The sequence below is a fragment of the Pantherophis guttatus genome, chromosome 2, assembly GCF_059756535.1.
Source record: "Pantherophis guttatus breed Tessera chromosome 2, ASM5975653v1, whole genome shotgun sequence".
Taxonomy (NCBI): domain Eukaryota; kingdom Metazoa; phylum Chordata; class Lepidosauria; order Squamata; family Colubridae; genus Pantherophis; species Pantherophis guttatus.
In genome coordinates this window covers 70473726-70489340 of record NC_142064.1, presented here as the reverse complement: position 1 = coordinate 70489340, position 15615 = coordinate 70473726, and the positions used below count along the sequence as shown (strand labels likewise).

The following is a 15615-nucleotide window of genomic DNA, read 5'->3' as shown; positions in this document are numbered from 1 at the left end:
CCTACAACTCCAGAATTCCCTGATATTATGACTAAAGGAGTTACAATGCTAGCATATTCAGAAGAAAATGTGTATATTCTTTTTTTAAAATCCATACCAACCTTGATATATTAAAAGTTATTTTGGTTAATTTCCTGTAATATAAATCAGTCACAATAATAGTCCTTTAAAAAAACCCACTTAATTTTAACTAAGATAAATGCTTGATTTTGTTTTATGAAGCAATTCAGCAGTCACCATGGGTTTCAAATTTCTTCCAACCAGGGTGCTGGATTATTACTATAAAAACCTTGCAAATAATTCTGAGACTGTTTCCAGACAAAAGAACAGGACAGTGAGAGCAACAAAAAAAAAATAGAAAACAAAATCTTAAATTAAAAAATGGAAACACTGACCTTGATAACACTCATTAAATGAAACCTGTGTTTAATTTCCAGTGTTTCTAAAGAGCTGTTTTTTATTTACATATATGACTATCATACTTATACTTTGAAGAGTACATGTACAGCCATGGTACATTGGAGTTGAATATAATTAAAGCCTCCACTGGGGGACATTGTTTTAATAGAGCACTTTTATTTCAGCTCTAACCTCCCTCTCTGTCATCTACCAATCCATCAAACAACTGTGACCTAACACATGATCTGAGCTTCATCTAAATTTAATAGAATATCTTTTAAAAAGATATGCTGATTAAAAAGCAGCAAAAAGAGGTATTGTGGTATGTGTTACTGAACACACTGAGCCAATATTCAAACTTGGGAAAAGTATATGAAGCCGTGGATATTTTTAAGGGAATAGGTTGAGTTAGATTTCCTATCAATAAAATGACAGGTATGACAGAGCTGAAAGGCACATTTCATATTTAAAAAAATGACAGTCAGAGTCTGCTCTTCATAACATGGGTTTCTGATGAATTATGCCGTTGTCAAAAGAGCTCTCTGCAAAAAAAATTTTTTAAAAAAAAAGAGCTATAATATCATTGTTAAAAATGCTAGTCTCTATTAATCCAGTCAGATAAATAGCATATGTTCAGAGAAAAGGCAACTTCACTGTAAGAGAAACAGTACAGAGAGGTTGCCTCTAGCAGATCCAAAGCATCTCTGTTTGCTTCAGATTCAAATGCCAGGTGCCTCTGCATGTAACTGGCAACCAAGCAAAATTCAAGTATTTTAATGACCGCTGACTTTCAAGCAAACACATCTGATGCATATTTTCAGTCTGCTTACTTCTACCCTAAAATAGTTTCAGCCATGATGACGTGGAATGTAATGAACTAATGGGAATGTATGGAGGCAACTGAAAGCCAGTGTGGTGTGGTTAAGACGCAGGACTAGCAAATGGAAGATCTCGAGTTCTATTTAATTCTCCCTTAATATGAAAACTGGCAGTCGTTCTTGCAACCCAACTCACCACACAAACTTTGTTGCTGTGCGAAAAGTAGGAGGTAAGGAGCATTTTGTACCCAGCCTTGAATTGTACAAAATAAGGGTGGAATGCAAATAATAAGCAAACAACTCACATTGTCTTCCAGGGTACCATTACATCCAGGCTGAGCTAGCAAAAGTTTGACTATCTCCACATGCCCATGTTCACTTGCGCACATCAAAGCAGTGGATCCCTCATCATCTTGGATGTTGACATCTGCACCACAAGCCAACAGTGCTTTCACCATATCTATTCGCCCGTGGCTCACAGCAAGCATCAGAGCAGTCTGACCAGCCTGTATGGCGGGCAGAAAAAACAAAACCAGAGGACAGCCCATCTCATTTTGCGAACAGAATTTCACAGAGAATTCTACTGAACAGAGAACACCAGCACCTATATTTCTGCACATCAGGGGTGGATTCTATTTACCTTTATTACCGGTTTGCAACAGAAGCTTCTGCACATGCGCAGAAGCATTTTGATGACGTCAGGGTCAGTGGGTGGAGCCTCCTGCCGGTTTTACTACTGGTTCTATAGAACCGATGCGAACCGGGGGCAACCCGCCATTACTGCACACCCAATTAAAGGATCATCATATTCTTAAATGTGGATCTGTCATACACACTTACAGAATACATGTAATATCAGGGTTTCATACAAACTACTCAGTTCTGAACAGGCAGCCATTTTCTCCCTCTAAGGCTTCCTATAAGGCAATTCATTCCTCAGCATTTTAAAGAGTTTACATTAATAATGTTCATGGGTCATTCATTTGGTTTCTTCCTACATGTACTTTTAAAGAAAAACTCAAAGTGAAGATAGAAGTTTTCTAGACAATATTAACCAAATTAATCATAAATACCAATCAGGATCTTGTACTTTAGACTTCAAATTGTACTATGGTTTGTGCAGTGTTAGGCCTCCAGTGAAAAAAGGTTTTCTGAACAGGACCTTATCTAAAATACATTACTTGGTCTTCCCCTTGAGAAATGTTTTAGATATCTCCAATAGTATAAATACAAACGTGTGAAGCACATCTCATTAAGCAATGATGGATTTGCATAGCTACAGTTTCACTAATTTTAGTTATTACATATCTTCTCTGAAAACAGTAAAGGGAAACTGGAAGTAAAGCCAAAAGCTCCCCCCCCCGTCGCCCCCCCCCAAAAAACAACTATAGTTGAAATGTATGATTTCTTTCAATGTTGGGCAACAAAATGCATAGGTTGGGAAATTACTCTAAATCTTTTCTTTTTTAAAGATATGATGGAATTATTGTATTTACAAGCAAGATGATTCTGTTTCTCTTGCAGCCTTCCTAAAGCAGGTATCATCCCAACTCCCACAATCCCCCTCCCAACTCCCCCCTCCCAGTGACCAGTGATGGCAAGATAGGGAAGCCTCTTATTTTTCTGGGGAGCATCTTCCAGCCTCTGAATGACTGAGATTGATAGCAGCAGACCAACCTGGCTAGCTTTTGCATTCACGTCTCCACAGGCAAAGAGATCTTCCACTATTTTCATGTCTTTTTCTGCCTCTACAGCTGCAAGGGCAGCCAGCATAATTGGTGTATAGCCAGCCTTGTTTTGATGATTTACATTACAGACATCTGCAAAAAGATTGATGAGAGAATCTCTTGAGAAAGTTGAAAGCTCAGAAGACACAATTGTGCAAAAGAACTGAATCAACTATTATCAGAGCAGTCTTTTCCAAGTGCAGCAATTGCTTATATAATGAAGATGATTCAGAAGAATTTGTAAAGGAGAAAAGAGAGACAGGAATGGTTCTTCAGCCAAGGAGAGAGAACAACTCTCTCTTTATAATTTGCCTGATAGGAGGGCTGGAAAGAGGGCACAAAGCCACAGTTTATGCAATGGCTACAGACAGTAAACTTAAAGGCAATTATTCTAAAATTCTATGAACTTCCACAAGTAACAGTTTCTGGCCAGAATTTCAGGTACACAGGGAAGTCTTATTTATTTATTTATTATTAATTAAGCTTATATGCCGCCCTCTCTCCGAAAAGGACTCAGGGGCGGCTCACAGCAATAAAATAGACAAATCAATATTAGATGTTAAAAACCATTAAAACTCCCCTTAAAAACCCCTTCAGTCCAATCCGGCCGGGTGAAATAACCATGTCTTAAGGTCACGGCAGAAAGAACGCAGGTCAGGGGCCACCCGGAGCTCCAGGAGGAGTTGATTCCATAAAGTAGGTGCGCCCACAGAGAAGTCTTAGTAGGGAAGATCTCATAAACAAATCAAGTTTAATGTAACTTTAAATTTAAAAAATCACTACACATTATTCTACTCCCTTACACAAATATTTTAGCAATGCTTTTCACATTTCTAAGCCTTCCTGAAATGACATGTTTGTATGTATTTAACTCAATGGCTTACAGGTGTCAAAGAATGGTGGTTTTTTTTGGAGGGCCTTATCACCATTAAAGAAGTATTGTAGTTAGGAACAGAATTCTTAGCAACTAAAGAAAGAATTTCCAAAAGGACAATAACTCAAATGCAAAATCAATTAAATTCATGTGAATATATGACAAATTAATTATTATTAAAACCACCTATATTTAGAGGCCAACTGAGCATAATATTCTGCTGGTTCTAGATACAACATATACAAGGAACCACCCAAAATTCAGACTAGCCAACTTACTTGCATCTAAAAGCAGTTTTACAATTTCAAAGTTAGAGTGGGAGACACTGTAATGAAGAGCCGTGTTGCCATTTCCATCTGCCATGTTGATGATTTGCCTAAGGACTGCAGGAGAAGCCTCTTCAAAAGTAGCAATGTAGTCCCCAACCATGGCAGCAATAGCTGATTTTTGACTTGATATACGAAACCACTCATGCTGGATGGTGTTTAAACAGAATCTCTGCAAAAATCAAACACAAAAAGCTTCAAAACAAAGCTCTATAAGTTATTTCATCCTCACAGAGAAAATAAAGTACATGAAAACCAGCATTCCCCCGCCCCCATTAAAAACAAATTATTCTCACCTAGGTGCCCAACTTTCTCCCCAAGAACAAGACACAGCCATGATGAATGATGCCGCCCAATGCTTTGTTTGTATTCCACTGGTGTTTTTTTGTTTGCTGACTACAACTATAGTTTTGTAAGAATATTTTGTAAGAAAATGGGCAAAAAAAAATGGGGATTCCTACTCTAAACTTCCATAGATTTTTGTATACTGAAGTTCTGTATTTAATTGTTTTTACTTGTTATAATTTCTGATGTTTGTTTAAAAATACTATAAATATATATAAAGTTACAGTCAGTATTGACTGATTGCTAGATTATATGCCCAGTTGGTGACAACATAATTAAGATTTTCTTCTGGAGGATCTACCCCTAAAAGACTAAATATAGTGAACGTAAAATATAAATACATTTTCTTAAAAAGTTATGGTTGCAACATATAAACCTTAAATTAGTGCACTAGTATCATCATGTATTCTAATATATTTTCTGTTGTATTTTCTCTTATTCTTATCAAGTTGCTCAATTTAATCCTTCCTGACATCTTCCAAATTCTATTTTTTCCAATTATATGACATCATAATAAAAGCTGCCATTATATACGCATAAAATAGTTCTGTACAACTAAGAATTGCATGCATGGATCTGATTTACCTGATTGAGGTAAATTATAGGGGTGAAACAGAAATATGAATGGTAGTTCCTATTAGCTTTGCTCTTTACTCTGTTATGTATTATCTTATTATCTCGTATTTTGGGTTCTTATATGGACTCCTGGCTAATCAATAAAGCATCATATTGTATTACGTGCATAATCATGAAATATTTTTTTTACTGGCTAGATTAGGCATCTTAAATTTGGTTCCTTCCAACTATATTGGAATTTCAGTTTAATAACTCCCAGACAACATGGCAAAGATTGTTTCTGCAGTGATTATATTGGATGGAATATACAAGGAAAAATCAAATGGAAAAAGAAGGATCTAACAGTTTATCCATGAAATTATCTCTTCTTCTTCCTACCTAGCCTTATTTCCATGCTATGGAATCTGTATGAAATGAAATTGAAATTATGAAATCATCTTTAAATGCTTAGAGTGCCCACAGGGTTCTTTGTACAGGTAGTTGTTGATTATAACCACAATTGAGCCCAAAATTGGTGTTGCAAAACAAGACAGTTTTTAAGTGAGTTTTAGCCCATTTTATGACCTTTCTTGCCACACTTGTTAAGTGAATCTGGCTTCTCCATTGACTTCGCTTGTCAGAAAGTTGCAAAAGATACATGACCCAGAGACACTGCAGCCATCATAAATATAAGTCAGTTGCCAAGCGTCTTAATTTTGATCAAGTGACCACAGGGCCGCTGCAACAGTCGTGTGATAAGTTGTCATAATCATTTTTTTCAGTGCTGTTGTAACTTTGAAAGGTCACTAAACGTGGCTGTAAGGAGAGGACTACCATAATTTGTTTTGGATATTGGTATCTAGATATATCATGGTCTGACTACTGCCAGTAATATTAAGTTGAACGAAATTTATTTTATAACTTGGGAGAAAGCCTTTGATTCCCATTTCCTTCATACTCAAATTCAAAACTATTAAACATATTTGTTTTGACCCGACGAATGGCCTTGAAACATCATTTTGGTTGTGCACATTGGACTTAACTCTATTTCTATATATAGAACAATTTCTCATTTAAAGGTATATAATCAGTTGAACGAAAACGGCTAATTTCGAATTCTTTGAAGACACAGAATGCAATAAATAGCTCTATTTGTTTGCATACCACAAACACACTTTCAAAAATGGAAAGATGTAAAGATTATGTATTTCTATTTTTGATAACACAGGAAGCACATTCCACATCAAAACAACAGATACACTTTCACAGTCAAGTGGAACGTTCACTTCCTACCCTAAGTATTTTTCTACACTTGTTAGCAGCATCCAGATCAAGAGCATGACTAAGTGGATTATACTGTTGCTTTTAAATGTTATGAGATTTTAGCCAAGTCTGTGCAATGCATTTTTAGTATATATTTTGGCTGTACCACCTACCAGCATAGCAAATTTGAGGAAGGCAAGTGGATTGAAGGCTAAAATTAGCACTGCAGAAACATGTCCACACTATGCTAATTGAAGGGATTAAATACCTTTATTTCAGCCTGTCTGCTTATTTTAGCACTGAAATATGCCGTACATTAGTCCATTATGGTTCAGGATTGATGGAGCAGTTAGTTTTTTTGCACAAACAAGCTTGAATAAAGCAGAACACATTTGCCACCTCCAGGAACACATGCCTTCTCCCCTACTCATGAATTATATGAGCCATTTAGGAATATAAAACTTGTAACATGAAAACTGAGGATTTTTATGTTGCTTTTTCACTGACATCTTTGATAAGTAGCAGCAACTTCTTCCTTTTGATTAATGAGAGTACAGAAAATACTCAGACTTACTATTTCTTTGCTGCTCATGGCTTTTGGATCATCAATGCTGTTTTTCAGAAAATGACATGCTGACAGCATCTTTTCACTCAGTTCATATCTGAAAAAAAAAGATGGCAAGAGACATGTTTAGATTTTATTTTATTTTTTTAAAATTTAGAGCAGCAGTCCCCAAACTTTTTGGCATGAGGGACTGGTTTCATGGAAGACAATTTTTCCACGGACCCGGGGATGGGGAAGAATGGTTTTGCATGCTACCTAGATGACGCACATCCACAGACGAACCTTCACTTGCTTGTACAGCCCGCTTCCTAACAGGCCACGGACCGGTAGAGGTCTGTGGCGCAGGGGTGGGACCCCTGATTTACAGAAAATGTAGCCTACCAAAATTCTTTACCAATTCCTAAAATGTGTAATCTACTTTGGCTATAGAGGTGTATGGGAACTTCTCTTGAAAGAAACAGTGAATTTTTACGGATTTTATTTCAAGAATACGACATGCATCTTATTGAGGAGTAGGTAAGGAGGCAGTCCATTTTCTAGGTATTAACTAGTGGTACTAAAGCATCTACCCCAAACTTTCAAACAATATAAAGCAATGTCACACAAAGTTTTCTTATTTTTAACCATCATTATATTGCCCTTTTTTTTTTTAAGCAATACAAAATTTTGCAGAAGATTTGTGAAGTTACATGGATTCAGGCATATTATGATATAAGGAAAAATGTACTTTCTTAACATATATATTACAAAAGTTATTTATCACAATGTAAACTTCTGGCAAGGCTTACCTCAGAACATTCAAACTGTAATTACATTAGTTTAGCATAAGCTAACTGGCAGGAGATGTTCATCTTTTGAAGATCATATTTTCAACAATACTGGATGAATTAGATATTTTTTCCAGCCCTTATGGTTGTATAAACTCTGGATAGAACACCTTTATAGCAGTGGTGAAATCCATTTTTTTTTACTACCGGTTCTGTGGGCGTGGCTTTGTGGGTGTGGTATGACTTTGTGGGCATGGCAGGGGAAGGATACTGCAAAATCTCCATTCCCACCCCACTCCAGGGAAAGGATACTGCAAAGGATACTATCATGACGCCACTGAGCAAAATCATTCATATATTTAAAGAGAATGGACACCAATTTATATTAAATTATTTCTCCTTTTCATCAAATCCACAAGTGGGAATTTAGGTTCTGAACCACCACCAGGCTGCATTAATAGACTGGTTAAGGGATCAATAAACTAAAATAAAATCTTAGCCTGTATAGCTCTGCAGACTAAGCACTGTAATTTAACACCAGCTGTCTGCAATTAAAATAAGTTCGAATCTTGCCAGGCTCAAGGTTGACTCAGCCTTCCATCCTTTCTAAGGTAGGTAAATTGAGGACCCAGATTGTGGGGGCAATAAGTTGACTTTGTATAAAAATATACAAAAGTATGAAGGCTATTGCTTAACGCACTGTAAGCCGCTCTGAGTCTCCGGAAAAGGGCGGCATATAAATCAAATTTAAAAAAAAAAAACAAAAAAAAAAAGCTTAGCTTTTTGGTAGGATGTCTGGGCAAGCCCAAGTTATGCTGATTACATATACATTAGTAAATGCATATACTAAACCTCAACATTGGCCTGATAAATATTGACTCTACAACAATACAAATTATTTCTATTTAAGAGAAGTAGTCAAGAATAACAATCTCAATTTTTTTTTGAGCTTTCACTGCTCTCAAATATTCCATATTCCTGTTAATGCAGTGGCTTCTATGTGCATTATGAGTGAAGTTAAACGATTACTGGCAGTTCTCAACTTTTTGAATTTTGTATTTTAAAAGAAATTTTGGTATCTATTTTTCTATTAAACATGAAGCAATTTGGAAGCTTAAACTTTTGTTTTGTGAATGCAGGCCTTAAATTGCATAGCCAAAAAAAGGTTAAAAATACAAGCCTATTGAGAACTACAGGTAGTCCTTGAATTACAATGGTTCATTTAGTGACCGTTCAGTTACAACAGCACTGAAAAAAGTGACTTATGACCATTTTTCACACTTATGACCTTTGTAGCATCCCCATGATCACGTGATCAAAATTCAGACGCTTGGCAACTGATTCATACTTATGACTGTTGCTGTGTCCCAAGGTCATGTGATCACCTTTTCAAACCTTTTGATAAGCAAAATCAATGGGGAAGCCAGATTCACTTGACAACTGTGTACCAACTTATGAAATGCAACAATTCACCTAACAACTGTGGCAAGAAAGATTGAACAATGGGCCAAAACTCACTTAACAAATGTCTTACTTAACTACAGAAATTTTAGGCTCAACTGTGGTCATAAATCGAGGATTACCTGTATTATGAGAAATTTTAGATAATCAAAACACGTACTAATTTCTGCATTATGCAGAAAATATACCATACCTCTCACGGATTTCTACATTCTCAGGTTCAGGCTCTTGAACATGCATTATTTCTTCTTCTTGAACAGGTTTAACATCTGTCCTGTTTAATCTATGTTCCCTTTCAATTATGCTGGAATTTTCAATCTGAACATAATCATTCCCGGCACATTCGTCATCGGATTCTGATGAGGAACTCTCTTCCGAACTAGAATCATCACTTGATGTGGTTTCATACCTAGGAAATAAAATGGTTTTTTATTAATGTACCATTACATAGATATTCAAAGTTAAAGCAACTAGTTTGCCACATCCCAGCTTTCTCCAATTTAGTGCCTTACAGATTATACTAGCCTTGGGAAGTGTCAGCATTTTGAGGTTGTCCAGATCAAGAAACAGTCTCCAAAAAAAGACTAGAAGTATGTTTTACCCATCCACCGATAGGCTATATTAATAGAATCTTGCAAGTGTGGCTGTCTTTTCTTCCTCTCTCTTTTCTATTTCAGTGCGTTAGGGAGGAGTTAAGTCTAAGTTTCTTCCTAAAACTACCGGTATTTCCTTCCCCAGGACTTGAGGACTGCCTCTGCCCCTTTCTGTTTTTATAACAGTTTCTAAATATTTCTCTTCCATGGTCTTTACAGAAAGGCTTTTAAAAATTATATTAATGGCAAAGTTCCTTCCTCAACAGGCAAAGCATCAAAATGATGTTAATAAGCTGACTGATAGAATACAATAGTTATGGAAGTGCAATCATTCATCAAATGAGTAATGAGAAACCTGATTTATGTTAAGAATTAAATAATCAGGCAAAGGTTTTTTTTTCCTGGGTGTGTAAAAAGCTGTCAAAGAAATTATAATCTCTATCTCTCAGTTGCTTCTATATATTGGAAGAAAATATTCGTTTGAGAAAATCAATTCTATTTTTAAAATTACAGGTTATCTGGTGGGAGATCTTGAAATGGTGGATAAAGAGAAGTATAATCTCATTTTAAGAAATTCTCCAAAACCTCGACTGAAAAAAAAACCTATGATTAAAACATTTTACTCCCAAAATATTGTTACTCAAGATCAGGAAAACTAAAACTGTGTAATTACTATGTTCATATAAAGATATCAAGGATCATCTCAACATGTCTTGAGGGGAGAAAATAGACTAAAAAGATACTGTTTTTGTATAACAGTAGCTTTTCAGTGTATTTTCTCCCCACAAGACATATTGAGAATTTCACTGAAATTATATGCCTTGGAGCAAATAATTTATATTATAGTTTTATGATCAAATATCAATTTATGACTATATTTTTACTTCTATAGACTTGGAAAAGAGAACAAAATCTAATTTCAGAACTGTGAGATCTTACCCTCCATTAATACCCACAAACTGCAAGTTCTTCTTTGTATTCTCATCTTTTTTCCCATCTTTTTTCTTCATGATGGACTTCAACATACCATCATTTGCGCACACTATCGACAAGAGTACAGAAATTATGTTAACAAAAATTTGGATCAACACTGTCAATATGCTGAAGTTAAGCTATTCTAGCCAATGACAAATTTAAAATGTGCAAGAAACTTATGTACAGAGAATTCAGACTTTCCACACACCGCAACTGGGCCATATGGTCAAACCTATCTCAGTTGTATTTCCACCTTATAGCATTGTTATATACATTATTCATGCAAGGGATAGAAATCCACATATGATAATATCATGGCCAAGCTTTTGAAAGTTTGGATGGTGCAAGCCTCCTCCCCACTCACATGTTCATTTAATATCTTTACAATGGCCTTTAAATTTTAGCAGGGTTTTCTTTGTGGGAGAAGAGCGTTCAAGTTGGTATTAACTCATGGTGACTGCCTTGGCTTGTTCCTGCAGTTTTCTTGGCAGGATTTATTTATTTAGTCATTCATTCCATTTCTATGGCCGCCCAACAGCACCAAGTGACTCTGGGCGGCTTACAATTCTAAAATTATAAAACAGTTTAAACTATTTAAAAACATTAAAACAATAAAATTATCCACAAAACAAATAAGTAGAAATAGCAGCTGGGCTGATTAATCAACTAATAGTAAAGCCAAGTAACTAGGCCCTTGACACATTCCCAGTCCCAGTCCCAGGTACACAGCAAGTTTGTAAAGCTTTGCAAAAAGCCAACAGGGCTGGGGCCATTCTAATCGCTCAGGGCAGAATATTCCATAAGGCAGGAGCTACTGCAGAAAAAAATTGTTTTCTAGTTCCTGCCAATTGACAGTCTGTGGATAATGGGATTTGCAGTATGCTCAATGTCAGAAGGGATTGCCACTGCTCCTCCCTAGGCTGAGAGTGAGTGACTGGCTAAAGTTACCCAGTGATTTTGTGCTTCAGGACTAGAACTCACTCTCCCGGTTTCTACTCTGCTACAACAAACTGACTCTCTGATCATTAGCAATAAACTAAACAATTTTTTCATAGGTGCATAGCCACCTATGGAATTTTTAAAAATTGAGCGTAGAGATTGAACGTGTTTCCAAGATTATTAGAATAATTCCTGAGTATAAATTACATATCCAACTTTCTGACCAATATGTCTTTTACAAAAAAGAATTCCTGAACCATATCATAAAAAGGCAATTAAATGCCAACTGAAATATGTGCACAGACCATACACAGGATAAGCAGGCAGATACAATACATCAAAAACAAAGGTGCAGGAAGCTATACATATACATAAAATATGCTTTCATTAACAAAATGCATACTAATTTCCCAGCCCACATCATAAATTATTGGGATGCATTAGACAAGATTGTATCCCATGTATGTATGTATGTATGTATGTATGTATGTATGTATGTTGTGTGTGTGTGTGTGTACACACACACAGACACACACACCCTTTTTTCAATATTATGACAAATTATAGTCAGCACATTTTACTTTGGGAACAGAGACCAAATATATTAAAACCACACAAGTATAAGCATAGTTGTCCACAGGCCAATTGCAATTTTTCCTCACGAGTTATCTAACTTTTGTACCATTTCACTTGAGAACTATACTATTAGAAAATTAGAAAATGACCAACCTATTTAAAAAAATAACATAACAGAGCAAACAATAGTATAACAGAATTACCATAAAGCCCAGAGGCAAGTTGGTCATCTGTAAGATTAATTGAAGATAATGTGCTATCCTGGGAAGTCAAAATCTTTTGGTCCTGTCTCATTCCAATTATTGCAGTCTTCTCCTCATTTATGGTCCCGGTTTCCTGCCCCAGCTTCAATTTTGAAGAGCCTGGAATTAGATGGGAATTACTGTGTCACCTTGTGGACCCAAATATCTTATATTGGCCAAAAAAAAGTCATTATTAAACTGTATTTTGCCAAATAAAAATGCTTTTGCTTAGCATTTCTTCTATACACAAATTCAAACAGTCCAATATTTGAGACATGGCTGGCTGAGGAATTCTGGGAGTTAAAGTCCACAGGTCTTAAAGTTGCCAAGGTTAGACATCCCTGGTGTACAGTATTCATTGAGTTTTTGTTTCTAATGAGGGACAAATGAATACATTTTTCATCTACAAATCTACAAATAACAATATAAATGCATCACATTTTTTCAGCCACTATAAAGGAGATATATTAATTTAAAATAATTTCAGATGGTAACATTTGAAACTTTATTAATTTGTTTTTAAAACTACATGTTTTTTTAAAACACAAATTCATTAAAAATGTGAAAATTTATTACAAGGGGCAGCTGTTTACATCTTTTCAATACAACCCACAGTACAGCTTGTTTACTTGAATGTTTATCATCAAGAAGCTACAGTAAGAGAACCAGAGTGGGTGGAAATAAATAATATGATTTAAAAAATAATTCAGTCAATCTTCTATCATAACATTCAACATTAACGAGATGTAATATTCCTTTATCATATTGATTATAATTATTTCTAGTTTGTTGTTGTAGATATATGTGTGGCACACCATAAAAGGCTACACTGGAAAGTAAATTAAAGGATTACAGCAAATAATATAGTGAAATGGAGCAAAATGCCAAGTCCTAGTTGTAGAACACTTCCTGGAAGATACTAAAAACAGCTGGAGAAGTTGAATTTATCTCGCATACTTTCTTTTCATCAATAAGTGGCAGAACCATTCATCAATTTTGTTTTGCTTTTTCATTTAGTTCAATGTCCTAAACAATTGCAGATGGATAACAAGAAGTTTCCACTGCAACTACTTCCTTACCAGGAAAAAGGAAAACATTTTCAGGATTATAGGAATGCAACTGCAAAACAGTCCCAGATTGCAAAAGATCTTGGATGCTTGTTTGACACATGAAACTACTGTTCTATAGCCTTTAATTTAAGTATGAGGTCTGTGCAAAAAAAAGAAGAAAAATACAGCTAGAGACAATGTTTTCAGTATTCAAGGAATTGTTTTGGGTACATTTGACCACAGCAAAGCAAGCCATTTTTTTCCTTGTTCAGATTTTAAAATAAAAAAACCTATGCAGCCCCTTAAACCCTGTTCTTAAAAACTGCTTTATAAAATAAAATCTTTAATAAACTACTGGCTTTCATCATCAAATTAAGTAAGGAACAGGAGAAACAAAAACAACAGAAGTCAAGTACTGAACAAATCAGTAAAGTGTTATTTTGGCTTAAATTAACCCATTGTTTATATAGTACTCCTGTACTAAAAGTGATAGCATTATATATAAGACAAAAATTTGCCTTTGTATTTTTGGAAAGCATGAGAAATTAAGAGAAATGGCCCAATAGCATCTGATCCATGTTTCAGCTCTATGGAGATAAAGTCTCAATAACCATACCTGGGTTGACAACAATCACAGCATGCTACCGGTAACACCTATTTATTACTTTTAAAGTGGGTCTTCTTGGAAAATTTTTCCTTGTGTATTAGCATTTTTGGGCAACCTCATGTATAAAATTACGTACAAGTTATTTATCATAATCTTTGTGCAGCATAAACAATTTATTATACATCGTTCTCCAATTAGGGCAAAGGGCACATAAACATACAAACTGAATTAAGTAACAGTGATTAAAATGAATTGCTTGTAAAAGAAAGTGTTCTTTTCATAAAGACTGATTTTCCATGAAGACATGTAGACACAAACCACTCTCAGGCACACAAGGCCTCTCTTTCATACAAAAGCACAAACATTCACATACATTATCCTCTCTTCTTTCAGCAAAAACCGCAAACGACTAGATTGTTGGATGAAGACAGAATAAGGGAAAAGAGCTAGAATACTGAGAGAAGAATGTGAAAAGGGAGAACAATATTAAATAGAAATATAGGTAGTCCTTGACTTACAACCATACATTTAGTGACTGCTTGAAGTTATAACGGCACTGAAAAAAATGACTTATGACCATTTTCACACTTACAACTATTGCAGGATCCCTGTGGTCACATCAACAAAATTTAGACCCTTGGTAACTGGCTCATATTTATGACGGTTGCAGTGTCTTGTGTCATGTGATCACTTTTGGCAACCTTCTCACAAGCAAAATCAATGGGAAAGCCAGATTCAGTTAACAACCATGTTACTAACTTAACTGCAGTGATTCACTTAACAACTGTGGCAGGAAAGGTCGTAAAATGGGGTGGAAATTCACTTAACAACTGTCTTGCCTAGTAACAGAACCTTTGGGCTCAATTGTGGTCATAAGTTGAGGACTAACTGTAAGATGAAATAAAAAAGTAATTGGAGATGGAAGAAAATAAAGCTTGTGGAATATGATTGTCTGCAGTGAGAAAGAGAAGGAAAAACCACTGCCATTTTTGGGGAGGACCAAGAGCAAGGACTTTAGAAAAATGCAGGTGAAGTCTAGAATGGAGAAGGCTCACACCAACCCGATCTTTCTAGAATCCTGATTCTCAGCAAGATAAATGACTTTTCTCTTTAAATCAGGGGTGTCCAATCTTAGCAACTTTTAAAACTTCTGGACTTCAACTCCCAGAATTCCACAAGTTCACAAGTCTTGCAAAGGTTGGAACCCTTGCTTTAGATACCGATAGCACCTGCCTCTATTCTGAGACTACAGATGTTCTCCCCATCTGAAAGCAATTATTTTAGGTGGGGGAAACCTCTCCTTTCCCTTTCTCTTGCATACTGTGGCTCATGTACCGAAGGTTGGCTCTAAGAAAAAACAGGCAGTGGTACAAAGATTCTTATAAAGGGGTTCTTATAAAGGAGGACGAGGCAATTATTAGTTGTCTCTGCTCAAATGAATCATACAAAAATCTAGACCACTTCTAATGTACAATATTTTGTGCAGACCTATATTATTAATTAGATACAAAAAAATTACAGACCATGACAAAGC

At 35.7% G+C, this 15615-nt stretch overlaps 1 protein-coding gene across 10 annotated transcripts in view; it reads right to left on the bottom strand.

Annotated features, from left to right (window-relative positions):
• The window catches only part of KANK1 (KN motif and ankyrin repeat domains 1), a 125950-nt gene that overhangs the window by 2363 nt on the left and 107972 nt on the right, over positions 1-15615 (bottom strand). For all 10 annotated transcript variants that reach the window (XM_034410299.2, XM_087886175.1, XM_087886174.1 and 7 more), the window contains 7 exons: positions 12387-12545; positions 10633-10735; positions 9294-9509; positions 6882-6969; positions 4097-4316; positions 2895-3037; positions 1523-1723 (listed from right to left, as the gene is read on the bottom strand). In XM_034410299.2, the coding sequence (XP_034266190.2) occupies positions 1523-1723; positions 2895-3037; positions 4097-4316; positions 6882-6969; positions 9294-9509; positions 10633-10735; positions 12387-12545 (1130 nt within the window). The remainder of the gene's footprint in view (positions 1-1522; positions 1724-2894; positions 3038-4096; positions 4317-6881; positions 6970-9293; positions 9510-10632; positions 10736-12386; positions 12546-15615) is intronic.